This window comes from Myotis myotis, unplaced genomic scaffold (genome assembly GCF_014108235.1).
Source record: "Myotis myotis isolate mMyoMyo1 unplaced genomic scaffold, mMyoMyo1.p scaffold_m19_p_16, whole genome shotgun sequence".
Classification (NCBI taxonomy): Eukaryota; Metazoa; Chordata; class Mammalia; order Chiroptera; family Vespertilionidae; genus Myotis; species Myotis myotis.
Window position 1 is genome coordinate 32,452,673 of NW_023416320.1, and position 23,516 is coordinate 32,476,188.

Below are 23,516 nucleotides of genomic sequence, written 5' to 3' on the forward strand. Positions count from 1 at the left end.
AACTAAATAAGAAAACACAACAACCCTATAAAAAATGGGAAAAGAAGGTGAAAAGACAAAGCAAATCTTCACTAATCATCAGGTAAATGCACATTAAGACAAAATAGTCCTAGTTGGTTTGGCTCAGGGGATAGAGCGTCAGCCTTCGTACTGAAGGGTCCCAGGTTCGATTCCAGTCAAGGGCACATGCCCAGGTTGCAGGCTCTATCCCCAGTAGGGGGTGTACAGGAGATGGCTGATCAATAATTCTCTCTCATCAATGATATTTCTCTCCCTCCCCTCTTCCTCTCTGAAGTCAATAAAAAAATATTTTTTAAAGACAAAATAATATGTCACATGCTTCAGATCTACAAATATGTTAACCTTGATTATAACAAGAGTGTAGAAAAATGAGAACTCTCTTTTTTTTTTAATATATTTTAATGATTTTTTACAGAAAGGAAGAGAGAGGGATAGAGAGTTAGAAACATCAATGAGAGAGAAACATCGATCAGCCGCCTCCTGCACACCCCCTACTGGAGATGTGCCTGCAACCAAGGTACATGCCCTTGAACGGAATTGAACCCGGGACCCCTCGGTCCGCAGGCCGACGCTCTATCCACTGAGCCAAACCTGTCAGGGCGAGAACTCTCTTAATACTGCTCATAGAGTTATAAATTATTACAGTCATTTTTTAAGCAATTAGGCAGTTTCTGGTAAAGGTGAAGGTACACTTATTCTGCAATCCAGCACTTTTTGGTGTATGCAAATAGATACCATAGAGCAGTGATTCTCAGCATTCCTAATGCCATGACCCTTTAATACAGTTCCTCATGTTGTGGTGACCCCCAATTTCATTGTTACAAATTGAACATAATTAAAGCATAATGATTAATCACAAAAACACATATATATGTAATTATATATGTGTTTTCCGATGGTCTTAGGCAACCCCTGTGAAAGGGTTGTTCGACCCCCAAAGGGGTCATGACCCACAGGTTGAGAACCACTGCCATAGAGAAATGTTTGCATGAGTAAATGAAGACATTTATACAGGTATGTTCTTTGAAGAATTTTTTTGTAATAGTGAAATACTAAATGCAATGTAAGTATCAATAAGAGAATGAATACATTGTACAATTAGTAGACTATTAGAAAGCATGAAAATGAATGAATTGGAGATGCTTATCAACAGAGATCAAGTTCTTTTGAGAGATAATGGGGTAAATTATGCTTGGGTCTAAAAGATAATGGCAAATGCCTAAACCAGAATCTCTCCACACATCTTCAAAAACCATTAGGTGTAAAAAGAGTATGAATGAAATTACACATGGTCCATGCCTTTAGCCATACTAGGAGGTAGAGGACAGACACCACAAACATCAAATTACTAGAATAATGATAAGTATCAAATTGCAACAAAGCTGGAAGACTGGATCTTGAGTGGGAGAGACAAGTCTTCAGAGAATCTTTAATAAAGAGAAAAGGAGAGTGGAAGATATAGACAAAGCATGAGCAAAATCAAACCCTGAAAGAAAATGTCAAACATTAAGGGCTGCTGTAACCGGTTTGGCTCAGTGGGTAGAGCTTCGGCTTGCAGACTGAAAGGTCCCGGATTCAATTCCGGTCAAGGGCATGTACCTTGGTTGCGGGCACATCCCCAGTGGGGGGTGTGCAGGAGGCAACTGATCGATGTTTCTAACTCTATCCCTCTCCCTTCCTCTCTGTAAAAATCAATAAAATATATTTAAAAAAAAAACAAACATTAAGTGCTGTAATATTGAATACAGTCTGGACCTCGGTAGATTCTAATACTAATTATAGGAAAAGAGACTTGAAAATGAGTGGGACTAGAATTGTCAGCTTCAGGTAAGTATTGCTTCTAAGGGAGAATCAGCTTCACTGACAAGGAAGTAGTGTCCTTTAAAGATATGGCAGTGAAGGGAAAGGATACAAGGAAAATTAAGGATCCTGTAAGAAACGAAAAAGTCATGCCAGCCACCCCTCCTCATCCCCACATATATACCACCACCTCCACCACCACAAAAACACCTACTGAAGAAATTGCACTTCACTATACTGACAAAATACACATTTTTCAACCAGGAAGGTATCCACAAAAAAGGCCCATTTTTAAAAAGTCAAATCAACATAATACAAAACTACTTCAAGAAGAAAACAGACAAGGTGAATTATAACATTTCATCTAATGAAAATTCTCCCTCAAAATACAGTACAGTTACAAAATAAAGTTAAATATCCTCAAACAAGCATAGGATAAGTATATGAGTATGTGTATACCTACCAAATATAGATCAGAAGTTCAAAACCTAAGAACAGAAATGGACAAAAAGAGGAAGGAATGCCATAGGAGTTGATCAAATCAGAAAAAAAAGTTTGAAGGAAAAAACAAAACCACCTCAGAAATGAAGAATTACCACTGTCTGTCCAAGGCAGGAAAGATTCAAGTGGAATATTGATACAGATCACTGAAAAAGAGAAAGAAACAACCAAGGAAATGAAACGTACATAAAGAAATAAAACAGGTCAAGAGAGAAAGTGCTTAAAATGGAAAACAGGCAGAAAAGATTTAACATACATCTTATTAGACTCCTGAAAGGAATAAAAAACAAAGCAAAGGAACAGGACTAATGCTTATAACTACAATCCAAGAACTTTGTGTAAATAAGAGAGAAATAGTAAAAATTGACCTGAAATGATCAACTTAGCAAAATTGTTTCTCTCTCTCTCCTTTCCTCTCTGAAATCAATAAAAATATATCTATTTTTAAAAAGACCTGATAGGTATTGAAGAGAAATTTAAGTAGTTTAAGAAGCTGGTTGGGCGGGCTAGACCTGCTGGGTCATCCTCACAGGCATTCTTTCCAGCTTCACTTGGGAGGGTGCCGAGAAGGCGCGAAGGAGCCGGTGTCCCCGCAGCACAGAAGCGGGTGTGGGGCTCAGCAACCCCCTGAGGGACCCGCTTCAGGGCAGTACAGGGTCCCCTCCTGGCCCCCGCCCGCTCCGCCCTGAGAGTCCGATGGCGGTGGCCCTGCCGAGGCACCCGGCTGAGGACCATGTGACCTTTGACCACGTGGCAGTGTACTTCTCCCAGGAGGAGTGGGGGCTCCTGGAGGAGACTCAAAGACTCCTGTACCACAAGGTGATGCTGGACAACTTGGCACTTGTATCCTCTCTGGGGGGTTCAGTTGGTTGACCATCGTCCCATGCACTGAAAGGCTGCCAGTTCGATTCTGGGTCAGGGCACATGCCCAGGTTGTGGGCTGGATGCCTGGTTGGGGAGCCTGAGGGAGGCAGCCGATCAATGTTTCTCTCTGATATTGATGTTGCTCTCTCTTTCTCTCATCCCCTTTCTCTCTCTCAAATCAATAAACCCTATCCTATATAATAAAAGCCTAATATGCTAAGTGTCTGGTCTTCCGTCAACCAATTAAAGCATCATATGCTAATAATATGCTAAGGCCACTCAATCGCTTGCTATGACAGGCACTGACCACCAGATGGGCAGACAGTCGACTGATCGACCTGTCGCTATGATGTGCACTGACCACCATGGGGCAGATGCTCCTACTCCTTCGTTAGCTTGATGCTGGGGTCTGGCCAATTGGGACTGAGTGAGACCGAGTCAGGCTGAACACACCCTGGAACCCTCCCTGGCTGGCCAACCTCCCATGTCCCTCCCCGGCCCCGATTGTGCACTTGTGGGGTTCCTCAGCCTGGCCTGCACCCTCTCGCAATCCAGGACCTCTCGGAGGGATGTAGGAGAGCCGGTTTTGGCCTGATCCTACAGGCCAGGCCAAGGGACCCCGCTGGTGCATGAATTTGTGCACTGGGCCTCCAGTTTAAAAAATAAATGAGTAAAATAAAGTTTCTGTCTCTAAAAAAAAATAAAGCTGGTTGGGCTACATATCTGGTAAGGACTGACAAAACGGTTAGGTTAACATGAGTCTGTCCATTATGCTAGGAGCTATCAATAGGCTCTGCTTTGACAAATGAAAGACACAGTTGTCATTTGAGGCAACTAAGGATAATGGATAATTCTTCACCATAGGGTTATCCTTTCTACCATATAGCAGCTAAAAAAAGGGTATGGATGTAAGGGGTATATTAGGACTTTGCCAAATGTAAAACTTTAGTGCCCTATCAACCAGGAGGTCATGGTTTGATTCCCAATCAGGGCACATACTGGGTTGCAGGCTCCATCCCCAATGAGGGTCGTGCAAGAAGCAGCCAACCAATGATTCTCATCATCACTGGTGTTTGTGTCTCTCTCTCCCTCTCCCTTCCTCTCTTAAATCAATCAAAATTTTTAAAAATCATAATCTAGGCTAACAGTTTCAAAATCAAATTATCTTATTAAGTGGCACACTCTGGCTCTTTTCACTAAGAAGCTTTAACTTAGTAAGCATGAAATAGTTTTATAAAATTAGTTTGTGTTCCCTTTAAGCACAGCAAGACATTAGCAGAAGGTGGTGTTGAATTAAGCAGTTGGGGAAACTGGCCATGAAAACATAAAGAAAAAACTGGCATTTGTGTAATGGACAACTAGATGTGATAAGGTTTTCTTAAACTCTTCTGTCAGGAAAGGCAGGTTTTGAAAAAAGAATGCCTAATATTTGGATTTTCAAATGAAAAAGAAACAGCTATAGTTTATGTGAAAGATCTTTATTTTCTTTTGAACAATAATAAAACAAATTATTGTGCAGTTCATTAACACCATAATCATGTGTTAGAAATCATCTTTAAAAGGCACTTCTGGTTCAATTACAGTTAAGTAATATAGACAATTTGATAGCTACTTATCTTGCCACCTTATAAAATTGCCTGCTAATTTCACATTGTTCATCTAGCTTCTTCAGTGAATTGTGGCATTTTATACAAATTTCAAAGTCCCATCATGAAATGTCCTCTTATTTGTTGTTAATAACGTCACTAATGAATCACACTTAAAAGACATTTTTCAATGTCATCCATTATTCATGTGCTCACACAGTCACTCCACAAAGCCAGGTGGAAGTGTTTTAAGTACCCAAGTGCAAATGAAAAGAAACTTTGTTATGTGAACCCCTTTCTAGGAATAAAAGCTGGGCAAACCAGAGCTTGTTGCTGCTGTTTACTCCTTTTAAATGGTTTTATTGTTATTTTTGAATTGTACAATTGTAAATTGTATAATTAGCAAAGGAGACTAACTTTTTTTTTTTTTCCAGAAAACAGGCACCATCTGATTTTTTTAATAAAAATTACCATGTAAAATTAGCTTCCCAATGCTGAACCAAAATAAAACACGTTCTCTAAAGAACAGTCACAATTATTCTCAATTTTATCATAGATATATGTACAAAGAATCATAAGTATCAGCTCACCTGATCAGAATAATTTTCTTATAAAGAAAAACACCCTTTACACACCCTTTCACAGAGATACCATTGGATGATTTATGTTGAAACCCAACCAATCTGAACAAATGCCTATCAAATTTTGCACACTGTGTTCTTTAATTTTCCAGTTTAACATAAAAAAATTATAAAACACTATAAACACTGTCATCAATTGTAAGCCATACCTTTATATGGTTCTCAATACATGAAATATTCTTTATCATAAGCTACAGTACAAACAGCACATTTTAACTACTGATTTTTTTTTAAGTAAATGTGAATTGTAAGATTTAGCTAGGATATTCTGATATAATAATAAAATTCAAATTATTTCATGCATAATCTGAAAAGTTCCAGATGTATTTGACAGTGGTTTTTAAAATGTAAACGTACCCTTTTCCTTTTGTAATTGTGTTATTGTTCCATTAAAAACAGAGTTTATGTATACAACAACTAATTATTATATCTCTAAATATGTATGCAATCATGATAAGAATAACCAAAAACAGAAGTCAAAATCACATTCTTGATTTGTTTGAAAATGCAGACACAGTATTAAGAAGCTATTAATTCTGCCTGAAATATTTTCAAAATTATTTTTGGTTATCAATTGTAACCATGAGTCATTTCAGAGAGGCCTATAGGTGCTACATACAATAATTTATGGCATCTAGACTCTCCCATCAACAGCTTCTATTGTGCAAATATGCTAAAATAGAATTTCCCTGAGATGAACAATCTTGCTGGCCCACAGAAAAGTAAATATAGTAAAACTACATTCAGATTTTAATCTGAATTATAATCTAATCTGACACCCACTCAAAATGACTGCTAATAAATTTTTATCATCAGTTCATTTGTGCTAATAGTTCTTTTCAGTGGCTATTTATACATTTGTTTGTAAACCAATGTACTCAGAGGACTTGTTTAAAGGCACACATGAATAGCTACTTTAGAGATAACTTTCAAGTGTAAAAATCAGGAAATATCTTCTATGCTTTTAAGTATCTTAACATTTAGTTACTTCCAAGGTAAAGAAAATGCATTTAAAAAGTAGTTTCCTAAATACCCATGATGCTCATGTCAGAAGAGTTTTACAAAAGATCAATCAGAGCACTAATTAGTTAAAAAGATTTTTTTTTGTTCATGTAATGAGGTAGGATCTCATATGTATTTTTAATTAGCAAGGCATTCACATTAAACAAGTTCTTCTCATTGAATGGTCTGTGAAATACTGCTGAGATAATTTTCAGACTTCATTATAAAATCTGTCCACTCTTGACAAACGTCCTCCATGGAGAATTCTTCACCACCATATTCCAGAGGAAGAATGTCTGGGAAATGCTGAAGTAAGCTTTGTTTGAAATTGGTCCCATGCATATGAATCTGAAATAGCCAAAATGTTTTAGGTTTGTTTTCTGCCTCTTGATACATTAGATGAATTTCCAGTGGAAAATCAACACCGTAAAAGAAGGTACTCTAATAGCTTCCAGGATAGGAGACCATGTACTGGTATAGATACTACATCCTTTATTCCTCTACTTATGAATCTAAGAATTCTACTTGTTTAGATTATGCTGCTTATGAATCTGATCTTACTGTCTTCTTATATTTGCATTCTTATAACTAGACAAGATTTATTAAAAAAAATTATCTTTCTCTTTCACAAATATACTTTTAAAACTCTAAATAAAAGTATTTTATACATTCTTTTCCCTCATGTACAAGTGATTCTTAACATAATATCAAATATCCTGGGACTATTCTGTAGATGGTAAAAATGTCCTATCTGGTATTATTTCATACTAGAGGCCTGGTGCACAAAAATTTGTGCACTTGGGGGGGGGTCCCTCAGCTCAGCCTGTGCCTTCTCACAGTCTGGGACCCCTCAGGAGATGACCACCTGCTGGCTTAGGCCTGCTCCCCGGGGGATTAGGCCTAAGATGGCAATCAGACATACCTCTGGCAGCCTGGAACCCCTCAGGGGATCTCCACTTGCCAGATGGGAGCAGGCCTAAGCTGCAGTCAGACATCTTAGCGCTGCTGAGGAGGCAGGAGAGGCTCCCACCACCACCACCACCACTGTACTGGCAGCTGGCAGCCTGGCTTGTGGCTGAGCAGAGCTCCCCTTGTAAGAGTGCATTGACCACCAGGGGGCAGACGCTCCTGCATTGAGCGTCTGCCCCCTGGTGGTCAGTGTGTGTCATAGTGACCAGTCATTCCCAGTCGTTCTGCTGTTAAGGTCAATTTGCATATTACCCTTTTATTATATAGGATAAAGTAAAAGCGTAAAATTAGGTATATGGGAAATAATTTATGTGATACATTTGGATATTCTTGGCTAGTACAAAATTAAGAGACAGTTATGATGGTTAAAAGCCTTAAAATTTCAAATATTTTAAACTATAAAAATCAATCATATAATGCCCAAGTTAAAGTAAAGATTTGGAACCTTGGATCAAAAGCATATAATGTTCATCTATACATGCAACAATCCTGTATAATAAAAGGCCAATATGCAAATAGACCGAACAGTGGAACAACCAGAACAACCGAACATCCAAACAACTGGTCGCTATGACATGCGCTGACCACCAAGGGGCATGTGTGGAACATGGTGGGCATTGGCTGTGGTGGGATAGTGGAGGAGGTGAGTAGAGGTGCCAGACCAAGGCATGGCGCCAGTCACTGTCATTGGGGCAAGCCTCCGGTAGTTAATGAAAATTCTTTGCTCCTTTGCACCGAGGTCCTGCCCAGCACTCGCACCTGCTGCCGGCGCTGGCCCCACTTGCACCTGCTGCTGGCGCCTGTCCCAATTGCTCCATGCTGTCAGTGGGTGTGAGTGGGGCGGGCGCCATCAATGCGTGGGAGCCACAGTGGCAGGAGTGGGGATGCTGGCAGACAGGGGACTGGGGGCCATGCGGCGGGAGGGCCCCAGAAGGGGTGTAGAGGATGGGCTGAGACCCACCCCTGTGCCTACCACAGCCTCACAGACTGAAGAGTCCCAGGTTCGGTTCTGGTCAGGGGCACATGCCTGGGTTGCGGGTTTGATCCCCAGTAGGGGGTGTTCAGGGGGCAGACAATCAGTGATTCTCTCTCATCATTGATTTTCAATCTCTCCCTCCCTTCCTCTCTGAAATCAATAAAAATATATTTTTTTTAAAAACGTAGCATACCATAAACACTCTTCTGCATTTTGCTTATTTCACTTTACATCCTACAAATCTTGTATTCCATTGTGTCGATGTCTCACAGTTCATTTAACCAGTCCCCTGATGATGAACACTTGGTGGTTTCCAATCTTTTGCTGCAATTTTGTTTATGTGTGGATAGGATAAATTGCCAGAAGCACAAAGGCTGTAATTTTGATAACTATTATATACTGCCCTCTACAGGGAATATACCATATTGCACTCCCACCAGCAATGTGCAGGAGGCCCAGTTACCACATAGACTCACTAACTTGATTTTCCAAAATTAAAAAGAAATATCCTATCTAATAAAAGAGAAACCTAAGTAGCCATACCTCTGCTACCCTTCCCATTGGCTAATCAGGGCGATATGCAAATTAACTGCCAGCCAAGATGGCGGCCGGCAGCCAGGCAGCTTGAAACTAACATGAGGCTTGCTTGCTTCAGTGACGGAGGACTCCAACGTTCCCCGCCTGCCGCTGCCGGCCTCTGAGCTTGCAGTTTGAAACATTGTTACAAATATAGAAGCTAAACAAAACCCCAGAAGCATGCTTTCAGCCAGCCAGGATCTCAGAGCTGGAGTTGAAACAGTGTTTCAATTACAGAACCCAAACAAACCAGATACCTGCTTTCAGCAGCCGAGGCCTAAGAGCTGGAGCCAAGCCTCAGAGCTAAAGCTGGCCCAGAAAAAAAAGAAAAAGAAAAAAAGGAGCGGTTGGGAGCTTCAGTCACCCGGCAGCCTGAAAACAGCCCTCAGCCTCTCACCCAGACTGGCCAGGCACCCCAGTGGGGACCCCCACCCTGATCCAGGACACCCTTCAGGGCAAACCAGCCGGCCCCCACCCGTGCACCAGGCCTCTATCCTATATAGGAAAAGGGTAATATGCCTCCCAGCACCAGGATCAGCGGAGCCACGAGGCCTCCTGGCACCGGGATCAGCGTGACAGGGGGCAGCATCCAAACCCCCTGATTGTCCTGTGGCTCTGTGTGTGACAGGGGCGGGGCCACAACCTCCCTATCCGCCCTGCTCTGTTCGTGACAGGGGAAGGCGCCCCAACCCCCTTATCGGCCCTGTTCTGTGCCTGATAGGGGGGAGCTCTCCAACCCCCTGATCGCCCTGTGGCTCTGTGTGTGACAGGGTGCGACGCCCCAACCCCCTGATCAACCCTGCTCTGTGCGTGACAGGGTACGGAGCCCCAACCCCCCTGATGGGCCCTGCTCTGTGAGTGACAGGGGGCAGCGCCCCAACCGCCTGATTGGCCCTGCTCTGTGCGTGACAGGGGGTGGCGCCACAACCTCCCCATCGACCCTGCCTTGAGTGTGACAGGGAGCGGTGCCCCAACCCCCCAATCGGCCCTACCCTGAGCGTGACTGCGGGTGGCACTGCAACCTCCCGATACGCCCTGCTCTGTGCGTGACAGGGTGCGGCGCCCCAACTCCCCAATCAGCCCTGCTCTGAGCCCGACCAGGGGCTGCACCTAGGGATTGGGCCTGCCCTCTGCCACCCGGGAGCAGGCCTAAGCCAGCAGGTCATTATCTCCCGAGGGGTCCCAGACTGCGAGAGGGCACAGGCTAGGCTGAGGGGCCCCCCCTTGCCCCCCAAATGCACAAATTTTTGTGCACCGGGCCTCTAGTCCTATATAATAAAAGTGTATTATACTAAGTGTCCGACCAATCGATCGACCATTTGGTCAACCACTCAACCAGTTGCATGATGCGCACTGGCCACCAGGGGGCAGATGCTCCAACCAGTAGGTTAGCTTGCTGCTGGGGTCCGGCCAATCGGGACTGGGCGAGAGGGCCGGACATGCCCTGGAGGCCTCCCACAGTCCCTCCCTGGCCAGCTGGCCCCCCACTGGCCCCAATAACCCACCAGGTTGAGGGACCCCACCCGTGCATGAATTCGTGCACCAGGCCTCTAGTTAATTTATAAGAGTATTTGGCCTGTTAGATAAATACTCAAAATGTTAGCTTAATGGTGGTGGGTGCTTAATAAAGCAGCTCTTAAATGAAAAAGGATTAGAACATTTGGTAGAGAGGAATAGTGACTTGAATATGTTACACTCACCCGTTCCTTAATTTTTTCAGTCAGGAATGGTTTAATCATGGAAAAGACAGCATGAAAAACTATTGGCTCATTTATCAAATGGATACCACGAACTTTTAATGGAAAGGAATCCTTTTGAAAATAAAGGAAAAAAAATCTATTAATAATAAAGCATAAATAAATATATATTTCTATTGACAAGTCCCTTCCTTAAACACTTGGTAAACTTATGACAGCAACTAATGTCTGTTTCATTTTTAAAATTTCTTATTTCATCACCACAACACAGACTGCTTAACAGTTCACTGTTACTAGATTAAGCAAAGATCTTTGCCCTAACCGGTTTGACTCAGTGTGGATAGAGAGTTGGCCTGTAGACTGAAGGGTCCAGGGTTTGATTCTGGTCAAGGGCATGTACCTTGGTTGCAGGCTCCTCCTCTGCCCAGGCTCGTGAAGGAGGCAACCAATCGATGCGTTTCTCTCACATGGATGTTTCTCTCTGTCATTCCCTCTCTCTTCCACTCTCCCTAAAAATCAATGGAAAAATATCCTCGGGCAAGGATGAACAAAAAAATAAAAAAATAAAGAAAAGATCCTTAAAAAGTATTTACTTTGTAGTTTAGGCAAATAGAAATACCTGCATCTTTCATAAATAAGACACAAAAAATTTCTCCCCCTATGACATATAAATGTTCTCTTAAGGAAACAATGAGTGTCAATAATTAACCTTTTCCCCAAAATTTTTAGTTTGAGAAAAAAAATAAAACTTTCATTAAAGTTGAAAGAATAGTCTAATAAACACACATTTTAATACTTTTGACCCAGGTATAAGTCTTCAACATAAAAGTAATTTGGCTTATTCAGAAGATTTCAAAGAGTTGATTTGAAAGAAGAAATGTCATCAGTAGTTTCCCTACCCAAAGATGTATTGTTAGTGTAGAGTCCTTTCCTGTCAAGGTGCTTTCATACAAAATTCTTTTTTTTTTTTTCCTTCCCTATGCAAAGCTTTTAGAGATGTGTTATCTATCTGGGGCTTTTCCTTCCAGATTCTTGCTAAGCCTAATTTTATTTTAAACAGAATTGCTAATATGCTCTCTAAATCATTTGTATCATGTTTTATGCCATGGATATGATACAATTTTTGTAAACATCATGGCTTTTAATATGTTGCAATAATCCATCAGATGGATGCACCATACTTTAAGTAACCATTTTCCTATTTCTGGACAAATAAGATGTTTCTAATAGTATCCTATAAGAATTGATGCCACAGCGTCCATCTTTATGCGTAGGAGGCAGTGATGGTTGTAAGCACAGCTTTGAATTCAGCTGATCTGGACTGGAACCTTTGCTTCACTGCGGACAAAATGCATGTGCTTGGGCATTGCTGTCACCTCTCTGACATAGTTAATTTGTAAAACGGGAAAAATAATAGTCATACGACATAGGCTTGTATGGACCTGTTACATGGTAATTCATTTGAAACACTTAGCCAGCTACCTGGCACACAATACACTATTATCATTTTATACAAGGTCTATGCTATATTTAAGATTATTCCTTGGCTACGTTCCCCAAAGGAGGATTACAAGGTCAAAAATCATGGCCACTTACAAAAGCTTTTGATTTCTAAAAGAACTGTATCAATTTATACCTACCAAAACTTTTGTGGCATTTTGGTGTGCCGTTGCTATAAATATTGTTTTTTTCGTTCAATTTTTTTAATTTAGGAAGATAATTTTAATGACAGAAAGATAAAGTGAACACATTATTGTTTAAATGTGTACATTCGGTGGTTACTCATCTTGAACATATTTTTACCATTTGTTGCAACATTCTTTCTTTTATGAATTAATAACATTTCCTCTTAGTATTATTGAGTTCTATGTATCATTTCTAAAATTTGGTTTGATTTTCTAATAAACGTTCTATCCCTTCTCTTTGTATCACACATAACTAAATTAAAATCTGTTGTTTGGAGGTATTCTCTCAAGGAATTAAACTATACACTTACTGTAAGGACAGCAGCAATCTTCTTGGCTACAGATGGGGTAATTTGAAAAGCATGAGAAAAATGCCAGCCTTCCAGATCAAAGACAGCCTTGATTCCGTTCCGCTGGGTCTCTACCTCCTGTACAATAAGCTCGGATGTGATTAGACTTACACGGAATACATCATAAACTGTAAACACTTTTGGGTCCCAGTGTGCTAAAAAAAAAAAAAAAAAAGAACGAAATAAAAAATAACATATCTCAGTATTGCATAAAAAACCAGAAAGCAAAGGGAAACTGATTCTTTTTAGACTTAATGGATCAATAAAAATAAAAACATGTACAAAGATCACAAAGTGAATAATAGACCAAATGGGTGGCCCCAAAACATGTGCCTGCTTCTCCCTAGCGCAGAACAGGTTTTTAAGAATATGGGACAAAAAAAGAATAAATACAGCCCGGCCGGTGTGGCTCAATGGTTGAGCATTGACCTATGAACCAGGCCACTGTTGGATTCCCGGTCAGGGCACATGCCCAGGTTGCTGGCTCGGTCCCCAGTAGAGGCTGTGTAGGAGGCAGCCGATCAATGATTCTCTTTCATCGTTGATGTTTCTATCTCTATACCCCTTTCCCTTCCTCTCTGAAATCAATAAAAATATATTTAAAAAAATAAAACAGATACTCATGGCATTTATTTATTTAAAAAAAGAAGAGAAATGCAGCAGGCTGGATTTGATAGCCGGATGAAACTACAGCCCAAAGCATGCAGGAAACAGCGGTAGCTAATGATGAGAATGCCTCTTGGTGTGCTACAAGCTCAGAGGCATTGGAAATGGGAGAAGCACAACCTGGATTATGAAGAGAAACTAGCGCTCTATAGTAACAGGAGAGGTTGCAAAAGGAAATGCCTGAGGACTAGACAGGTTGGCTGATGTCTCTGACATCACTGAGTGACAACCAGCATGTAGCAGAGTCAGGTCCTGACAGGCTAGAACAGTAAGTGTGGGCTTTGGAAAACAGGGAAGCACCCACGTAGCTGCCCACACCCAGGAAAAACAGGAATATCTGTGCTAAGAAGAGGAGTTACTGGCATTCTTCTCCTTTCTCCTCCCCGACCATTCCTGGAGCAGGCCACGACATGCAGAAAGGACAGTAATGGACAGGCTAGCAGATTGTCTTAAAAAATATATATGCACATAGAAACCCACACCTGGAACCTGTATGTTCATGTTGGCCAATGTCACCCCAATCAAGTTAATTAATAAATAAAAGTATATTAAAATATATCACCTACTAAGTTGTAATAGCCACATTTCAAGTACTCAACAGCCACATGTGGCTAGTGGCTACTGTAGAACAATTTCATCATCATAGAAAATTATATTAGACTAGAGGCCCTGTGCATGAAATTCATGCACGGGAGGGGGTGTCCCTCAGCCTGGCCTGCGCCCTCTCACAGTCCGGGACCCCTTGCTCCTTACCACCTGCCTGCTCACTGCTCCTTAGTGCTGCCACAGGGGTGGGGGAGGCTCCCGCTGCGCTCGCCAGCCATGAGCCCAGCTTCTGGCTGAGTGGCACTCCCCCTGTGGGAGCGCACTGACCACCAGGGGGCAGCTCCTGCACTGAGTGCCTGCCCCCTGGTGGTCAGTGCGCATCATAGCGACTGGTCGTTCTGGTCGTTCTGCCATAACGGTCGCTTAGGCTTTTATTATATACATAGTTCTGGACTTTAATCTCCTTTAAGGCAAAAGAAAAACGTGCCTTGCCAAACCGGTTTGGCTCAGTGGATAGAGCATTGGCCTGCGGACTGAAAGGTCCCAGGTTCAATTCCGGTCAAGGGCATGTACCTGGGTTGCGGGCACATCCCCAGTAGGAGATGTGCAGGAGGCAGCTGGTCGATGTTTCTCTCTCATCGATGTTTCCAACTCTCTATCCCTCTCCCTTCCTCTCTGTAAAAAAATCAATAAAAATATATTTTAAAAAATAAAATAAAATCAATACAAACAAAGACACATAAAATGTTGGCCCATGACAGCAGGCTGCAGGTGGTATGTGTCCTTCTCCCTTAAAGGCTATTTTTGATCCCATGCGGGTCTAAGGAAGGTGCAGAAGTTATCGGTCACCAACCTACAAGAAATACTAGGAATACCTGATGGCAAAAAGGGGAAGCAGTGAAAAGCAGGAGGGACATGTAGAGTCGTGTCTTCAGCACCTCTCGGATTCCTGCTTTCCTACAGCACCTTTCTCCATCCAGGGCAATGAGCACCTTGCTCGGCAGCCTGGGCTCTGTCCAACTAGTCATTCACTCACTCCAAAATATTTAATCAGCACCTACCACGTGACCTGGTTCGGTGCTTGGTGTAAATCAGTGACCAGAACATTATCATAGTTCAGCGCTCTTATTTGAATTTCCTGCTAAGTGTTTTTACAACACTTTCCCTTGATCTTTTTCATCTTCCCCCCTATTTCTCTGCTCTGTTTTCTTTTTCTCTTATTTTATACATTTGACTGTGGGAAAATGGGAGTAGGATTTTCACTGGGTTTTGTTAATTTTCTTAATTTTCTCACAACTGCCAGGTTTTTTTATACTCAGGGGACATCCCATATAATAAAACCCTAATATGCAAATTGACCAAATGGCAGAATGACCAGTTGCTATGATGCGCACTGACTACCAGGGGCAGATGCTCAATGCAGGAGCTGCCCCGTGGTGGTCAGTGCGCTCCCACCGCGGGAGCGCTGCTCAGCCAGAAGCCAGGCAGGCGGACATCCCCCGAGGGGTCCTGGACTGCAAGGGGGTACAGGCTGTGCTGAGGGACCCCAGTACACAAATGTTGTTCACCAGGCCTGTAGTTAAAACATAAAATATACCTAAGTTAAAACCTAAACACCTAAATACTTAAACATGAACTCATTGAAGCCTTCTGTATGGCAGTGAAGAAAAAGCAAACAGCAGTGCTTTGTCTCACTTACCGATTCTGTAAATGAGAACTTTGCTGCCGGTGGGGTCTCTGTCTCTCAGGACTCCAACGTAGCCAGCCCTCAGAAGGCCAAGAATACTTCTGGGGTGGAGATCTGCACTTATTTCAGGACATTCTGCTCTCCACTTATAATAGTTTTTTAGTAACTGAAAAACAAAATAGAAATTGTCTACAGATAGTGCACATGGTAAGCATTTCGTAAAACTGGCAGGAAAGCCTTGGCATTATGTATGGCCTTTGCCAACCATCATGTCAGGATTTTAATCTAGGGTATCCTTTTAGCATATAAACTAAAAGTTTCCATCATCAAGGATCTCAGGTGATAGGAGTTCATCAAAAATTCAAAGTTGAGTAATTCTTATTTGTCTCCTGTGGTGAATAGTCTCCCAAAGATAAATGCTGACCCGCCCCCCCTCCCCCCAGCCACACACATACACCCATGCACACATGTCATCAAGATAAGGAATCCATTTGATTCCTTCCCCTTGGACCTAGGCTGGCTTTACATCTTGCTTTGACTGATAGAATTTGGCAGAAATGACACCGTGCCAGGTTTTAAGAAGCCAGACACCATGTAAGATTACGAAATGAAAGTCCATGCAGAGAAGCCCTGGGGGACGAGAGGCTATGACTTAGATGGTCTGACCTCAGCCAAGGTCCCATCTGATGCAATGTGGAGCAGAGATGAACAGCCCCATTCAGCCCTGCCCAAATAGGGGAATCACAAACAAATAATAGCTGTGGTTTAAGCCACTAAATTTCGGAGTGATTGGTTACTTGGCAATAGGTGACTAGCACATCCACCTTTGGTCTTTTCGAAATAAAGAATGGAAATCAATCTAATGGCTTAACTCCACAAATATGTTTGGAATATGTACAATGTTCCACACACTGTGTTAGGCACTTGAGTTAAAGCAGTGACCAGAGTGGATCCCTGATTTCACTGGAGGCGACGTATTGGTCACAACTGGCGCACACAGGCCATGCTATGCAGTAAAAAGTTCAGTTCCCAGGCTGCCTCTTCAGAAAAGCCTTGGTGTCACCACTTATTACCTATGTGATCTTGATAACTATTTCTCAATATCTGCCTTCTAGAGTTATGTGTAAAGCATACATGGGCATAATGAATACCGTTAGTATTGTCATAATAGGGAAGGTGATTTGGGTTAATTGGCTCATATAACTATTTAGTGCAGGTTTACATTAAAGGTAAGTAGAATGTTTTGGTTTTTATTTTCTTCCCTACAAAAAGAGCTAAATAAATTATACAAAGGAACATCTGTCTATACCACTGCTCTACTTTCTACAAATAGAAAAACAACAAAAATGGATTTTGTTAATGGTGGTATACATTCAGAGAGACTCTGGAGTGGTATGGCTGGAGATTAGGCCTTGACAAAATATGGTTTGAAGGAATCCCATTTTCTTTTTCCCAAAAGAACCACCAGTAAGGGTTACTCCACATTTACAAATAATAAAAACATTGCCAGTGTATTGTGGAGAATATTAAAATCAAATTACACATTTAAAACTTACTATATTTACATTTTCTTCATGATTTTCAGCAGTCTCAATTATTCTAAGATGGCAATATATTTGAATTTAAAGAGATCTGTGGTACTAAAGTTCAGATGAAAGGACGCATTTTATATTTGAGAGTCATTGGAATAAACATAACTGTAACTACAAAGTAGTAACTGCCTAGAAGAGAGACTACAAATATAAATTTTAAAAACCAAGTAAAGGGTAGAATTCTGAGTCATGGGATGTGCCAATGGCTGGGGATGGATGGAAGAGGAAGAGAGAAGCTGGTTGGATTATAGGAGAAACACCAATATGGTGCACAGGGGAGGGAAAAGCCATCTGAGTTGTTCTCTCTCTCTCTCTCTCTCTCTCTCTCTCTCTCTCTCTCTTTCTGACATTATCACCCTATCATTTTCTCTTTCTGTCTTTCTCCTCTTTCATTTATATATTTAATAAACTTTTCTTAACTGCCTTACGAAAGAGGATGTTTCTAAGTGTTAAATGCAACAAAGAGGTAAGAAAGGGAAAAAGTCAGTAAATTTGCCAACCAAGAAATAATCGGTGACCTAAATAGCAGCTTCCAAAAGCAGTCGGGACAAAAGGCACATTGTTCCTGACATATTCATTCTAGTCTATAAGATGAATTCCTTTTCCTCCTTCACTGTGATTTCATTGAAAGGGATCTTTCAGGTAACAGAGGCAGGGACTTATGTTCAAGTAATCCTTATTTTATTCATTAATGGCCCCAAAGCCATTCACATAACTTTAATGACAGTGTATTGTTATACTTGTTCCATTTTATTATTAGTTATTTTTGTTAATTTCTTCCTGTGCCTAATTTATAAATTACACTTTATCATAGTTATGTATGTATAGGAAAAATGTATACTATGTCGAAGGTTTGGTGCTATCCACGGTTTTAGGCATCCACTGGGGTCTTTGAAAGTATCCCCCAAGCATAAGGGGGATGACTTTACTGCATGAGTAAACCACCCGGATCCATACACTTGAAAAATTGGTTATCGTGAAGACACACAATTAACTCTCATGCCTTTGACATTTAACTTTCACAAACTGAAATATTAAAACCTGGATCACTGATTATTACTTTTCCACTGAGAAATAAGTTCTAAGGTCCAGGTGACATAAAGAAATTATGTACATGACAAAATACTACTGAGCAATTCTCAAACAAACCACCTAAAGTTCACAACAACAAAAAAATTGAGTGCAAGTGAATATCATGATTGGAAGGCACCTGTTTTGCACCACAATTGGGAATAAACAAATATAAAAAGTTAGGGTTTATTTACCTTCCTTCTTACATCTCCATGTACTTTCAAACAAAACAGTGACCATATTTGTGCAGCTTTCACAGTCTTTAACGGCATCATTTCGACCTCTCCTCACAAGCAACCTGAGAGGTTTACCCAATTTTATGGATAAAAAGACTTAAACTCAATCCCATCCAGGTGGCTCAGTTGCTTGGAGTGTAGTTCTATACACTAAAGAGATTGCAAGTTCATTCCCAGTCCGGGCACATAGCTAAGTTTCAGGTTCCATCCTCAGTCTCAGGTTCTAACCCTGGTCAGGAGGCGGATAGGAGGCAACCAATCAGTCTCTCTCTCTCTCTCTCTCTCTCTCTCTCAAAAAATGAATAAGTAAATAAATAAAACTAAAGCTCAAAGAAGTTACACATGTGTTTAAAGACAATAACTACAGGAGCAGAATTGGGAGTGAAACTGACACAATATGATAAATTCTACAGAAGAAGCTACACTGAGTGGGAAATTAGCAGGGAGAGTCAATGGTACTTTGAAAACTTAAAAGTCTTTGGGAAAACCATAACAATGACTACAGGATAAAAAACTTATTGTATGGAGCATAAATATATGGAACTGGACTATTCACTTGTGAAAGAGAAATTCACAAGACTATGTAGAACAGACAGAGGTTAAGAGTTGGCTATTTTTATGCTCATTGTTTTAAACAGACAGGACAGGTGCAGTGTATCTGAGAGCACAGGCTCCCCTGAGTTTAACCCAACTTCAACTTCTTGCTCTACCATTTAATAACTGTGATTTCAGGCAAGTCACTTAACTCTTTACATCTCAGCTTCTTCTAAAATGAGAAAATGATTACATAATCCTCACAAACACTACCTATAAAGGCCCTGACACTCTAAAAGCAATTAATATTCTAAAAACCCCATTAATTCATTATCACTTCAAATACAAAAACTAGAAAAATGAGAAAATTCATTACAACTGAGGGACTGAGTGAGCTTTCTTCATACAACACACACACACACACACACACACACACACACACACACACACACACAAACAACTATAGGGATTTTATATTATAAATAAGGAAGTTTGAGTTGAATTGACTGTCTTTGTAAAGGAAATAAATAATTTCATGCTCTAAACTTTCCCCCTTCATTTCCAGTTGGCAGAAAAGTAAGGCAAAGAGTTCACAGACAGTAACTTGATCCCACTTCAGTAGATTCAGACACAGTCTTGGTAGCAAATTCCTCAAGGACATGGTGCAATGAAAACAATTCAGGAACATAGAGAACACAGGAAAGTATGTAAATAACACTAAGGCTGGAGGTAAATGTTATTTTTTCTGTCCTGTTGTTTTTTTCTTTTTTATTCATAAAATGTATTGGGGTGACGTTGGTTAATAACATTAAATAGGTTTCAAGTGTACAGTTCGATGATTGTACATCACCTGCACTGTGTGCTCACCACCCAAAATCTAGTCTCCCTCTGTCACCGTATATTTGACCCCTTCACCCTCTTCGGTCTACCCCACTCTGTCCCCCACTCCACACACAGACACACACACTCATTCCCCTCTAGTAACCACCCTTCTTTTGTCTGTATCTATACACATTACTTTTAAAAAGCAAACAAAATGAAATCAACAAATCATATACTTTTTATGGTTAGTTACTCTACAACATATATATGTTTAATGCCTCACTTAAACTGTACTCTCCCTAGGACCTCAGGCTGTGTCTTCTTATTTAGCAATATGAGTAAATTTGTTACTCATAATGTTGGGACAGCTGGGTAGCCATCTGACAAAATGAAAACAAAGTCAGATTCCTAGTTCATTCCTAACATCAAAGAAATCCTAGTAGAACAACAACTCCAACATCAAAAAGAGAAGTTATAAGTTACTAAAGAAAACTTTGGGGCCCTAACTGGTTTGGCTCAGTGGATAGAGCATCGGCCTGCGGACTGAAGGGTCTCAGGTTCAATTCCGGTCAAGGGCATGTACCTTGGTTGTGGGCACATCCCCAATAGGGGGTGTGCAGGAGGCAGCTGATCGATGTTTCTCTCTCATTGATGTTTCTAACTCTCTATCCCTTGCCCTTTTTCTCTGTTAAAAAAAAAAAATCAATAAGATTTAAAAAAAAAAAAAAAGAAAACTTTGGGGAAAAAGAAGAGCTTATGAAACCCAGAAGCAATCAGAGAACAATCACATTTGTTTCATAAAAACTTCAAATTCTGCACAGAAAGAAAATAGCATTACCAAAGTCAGAAGATAAACAATGAATTGGGACAGTGGCCTATTTACTTTAATACATAAAGATATTTTATGAATAAATTTATATTATATGTATGTTATATTTTATGTAAACAAATGGAAGAAAATAAATGGCAAAACAAGCAATTACTGAGAGAAGAATTTTAAAATGTTAAATATATGAAAGATGATTAACCACTTGTAATTGAATACATGCATAGTATGATAATGAGAACCAGTTTCTCACCTAGCAGGTTGATACACAGATCATAGTGTTGGCTAAGACCGCGTGGGTGATGCTAGGCAGAGAAAAGCATCATTATGCAATACAGAATTGACAAAATTAGTGCCAGCACTTTGGAGGACAGTTGTTAGATTCCTCAACACTGAAGATACACATCTCACTTTATTGGGCAATTCTGCAGGTTGAACTTGTCCTATAAGGATGTATTCCTCTTTTGGCACAAAGACAAATGTACAAAGACAAACTAGAATATCCAGTTGTTGATGGAAGACACCCCATTGGTCTTGCTTACTGCATTTTGTATACTGCCAGGCAAAGTGTAGGAGTTCAAAAAATAATCATTGAATGGGGAATGAAGGGTGTGCATGGCAGTAGTGCCCTTGTCTGATGACAAGTCCACGCCCAACAACAGGGACTGCTCCATAAGTCAGCATGATATATTCACGCAGTGAACAGCAAAAATCCACAAAAGAATAAGAGACATGACTCTGGCTGGTCTGGCTCAGGTGGTTGAGCATTGTCCCATGCACCAAAAAGTTGCTGGTTCCATTCCTGGTCAGAGCACATGCCTGGGTTGTGGGCTTACTAGTAAACCCCAGTAGAGGGCGTGCAGGAGGCAGCCTATCCATGTTTCTCAGATCAATATAGATTCTCCCTCTCTCTATCTAAAATCAGTAAAAACATATATATATATTTTTTACAAAAGAATAAGATTCATGTATACATGCTGGAATATAATTATCTCTGAGAAATTAGGTTTTTAAAAAGGGCAAACTGTAAAATATATTCATATGCCTGTGTGAAAGTACACTACCTGGGAAGAGAAACAAGACACAGGTAACAGTTAACTGTCTCTGGGTAGATGGCTTGGCAAACTAAGGATTGGCGATACACACCTGGAAACACAAAAGAACAGCCTCATCCCTCATTCTCTTTTATTTTATTTATTTCAGAGAGGAGGAGAGAGAAAAACAACAATGATGAGAGAAGCATCTTTCGGCTGCTCTTGTGTGTACACACACACACACACACACACACACACACACACGGGGTAGAACCCTCAACCCGGGCAATAGAACCACGACCTCCTGGTTCATAGGTCCACGCTCAACCACTGACCCACACCTCCCGGCTCCCAGCTCTTCCGTCATTCTTAAACTCAAAACATACAGGGCTGCGTTAGCGTCCTGACACAGATTACTATCAATCATACCATTTCGCTAGAATTGGGCTGTAGACCTTCTGTCTTCCTCGCAATTTCACTCTCCCCTCCACATGTGGAGTTACTTGCTGAGCTGTAATAAAATCTCGGCTTCCTCCCTCTCGGCTGTATTTTGTTTTCTATCCGTAACTTTCTGCCAGCGAAAAGGGAAGGTATGTCCCCCAAACTTGACGTTCAGGAGACTCATCAAGGACAGAGTTTCCGTGTTTGGGGTCAAATGGGCCATCCCCGGGGGAAGGGCTCCAGCTTTGTCTGGATTTTCCGTTTCCAAGACCCAGAGAAACGGAAAGGGCCGGAGCTGGGTTTCTCAGACACCAGCGGCCACCGCGCCCGCGGCCCAGTGCGCCCGGGGCGCGCTCCCACCGAGGTCCCGCTCCCAACCTCGGCTTTCGCGGGGGTCAGGGCAGCATCCATCCCCGCCCCGGGGTACCCAGGCCTGCCCTCAGGCCAGGGCGCAGCGGGGAGGCACCCTTACCCGCCAGGCTAGGTCGAGGTCGAAGTCCCGGGCGCGCAGGAAGCGCAGCAGAAAGGGGTCGGTGAGCGGCGGCGGCGCGGGGAGAGCGCCCAGCGCCCCCGCCCGGCGCCGCAGCTCGGCCAGGCTCGGCTGCAGCAGCGGCGAGTGGTCGGGCAGCGCGCTCAGCTGCAGCCCGGTCGGCGCCCCCGGCCGCGCGTCTGCCATGCCCGCCTCCTCTGCTGCCGCCGCCGGGGTGGCCCCGGAGACCGGGAAAAGCCTGGCCTGAGCGCCAGCCTCCGGCCCCTCCTCCCGCGGCCTCTGCCCCGCGCACGCCCACCCTCCCGCCCAGCGGCCCAGGATGGCCCCGCGCTGCCTCCCCAAAGGAAACCACGTGGTGTCCCCACAGGTGCTGACCATAGTCAATCCAACTGTCAGCTGCGATAAGTCACCGGTGGTCAGTGCCAACGGAAGATGTCAAAAAGTTGGTTTGCCCACATTAATTGGGATGTTTCAAATAAATCTGATCGGGAGCTTTCTTTACCTCCCTCTCTCCCTCTCTCTCTTCCCCTTCCCCCTTACAAACATTTGATGCGCTGTGGCAGACTCACTACTGCGCCCTCCTGCCATTAAGGCTCCAAGCTGACTCCCAGCCTCAGACCTTAAGGATGGCCCCCTCACAGACCCACTGAAGCATGGTAGCAATCATCTCAGGTAGAAACGATTGTTTAACTTTAACCCTGCTGTTTGGCTTCTGTACTTATTTGCTTTGTTTAACAATAGAAAAGTTATTTTGATTTTCTGAATTATATAAATCATCCCATTCGACTGAATACCTTATTGATTGTACTGTGAATACCCCATTGGTTGTGGTCATACTGGTTTTAGAAAGCACATTCTGTACCTGGGAACCAGGACAGCACAATTATCCCAAGACCCGAGGGC

General features: G+C 42.0%; 1 protein-coding gene across 2 annotated transcripts; it reads right to left on the reverse strand.

Annotated features, from left to right (window-relative positions):
- Positions 1–4,645: 4,645 nt before the first annotated feature.
- TTPA (alpha tocopherol transfer protein) lies at positions 4,646–22,884 on the reverse strand. Of its 2 annotated transcripts, none has more exons than XM_036338353.1 (5): positions 22,596–22,884; positions 15,580–15,733; positions 12,630–12,823; positions 10,637–10,747; positions 4,646–6,763 (listed from the first exon to the last, which is right to left on the reverse strand). In XM_036338353.1, the coding sequence occupies exons 1-5, from the start codon at positions 22,797–22,799 to the stop codon at positions 6,590–6,592; spliced, it is 837 nt and encodes a 278-aa protein (XP_036194246.1). In that variant the 5' UTR covers positions 22,800–22,884; the 3' UTR covers positions 4,646–6,589. The 2 variants fall into 2 exon arrangements, with proteins under 2 accessions (XP_036194246.1, XP_036194247.1); XM_036338354.1 differs by lacking the exon at positions 22,596–22,884 and adding an exon at positions 18,425–18,639.
- Between the last annotated feature and the right edge of the window lie 632 nt (positions 22,885–23,516).

Excerpts from the sequence above, each read along its gene's own strand:
- TTPA (XM_036338353.1), bottom strand. The coding sequence starts at position 22,799 with ATGGCAGACGCGCGGCCGGGGGCGCCGACCGGGCTGCAGCTGAGCGCG. Across the intron at positions 15,734-22,595 it reads ACCTCGACCTAGCCTGGCGG|TTACTAAAAAACTATTATAA; the intron begins GTAAGGGTGCCT and ends TTTGTTTTTCAG. Across the intron at positions 6,764-10,636 it reads CTGAAAAAATTAAGGAACGG|ATTCATATGCATGGGACCAA; the intron begins GTGAGTGTAACA and ends TGGCTATTTCAG.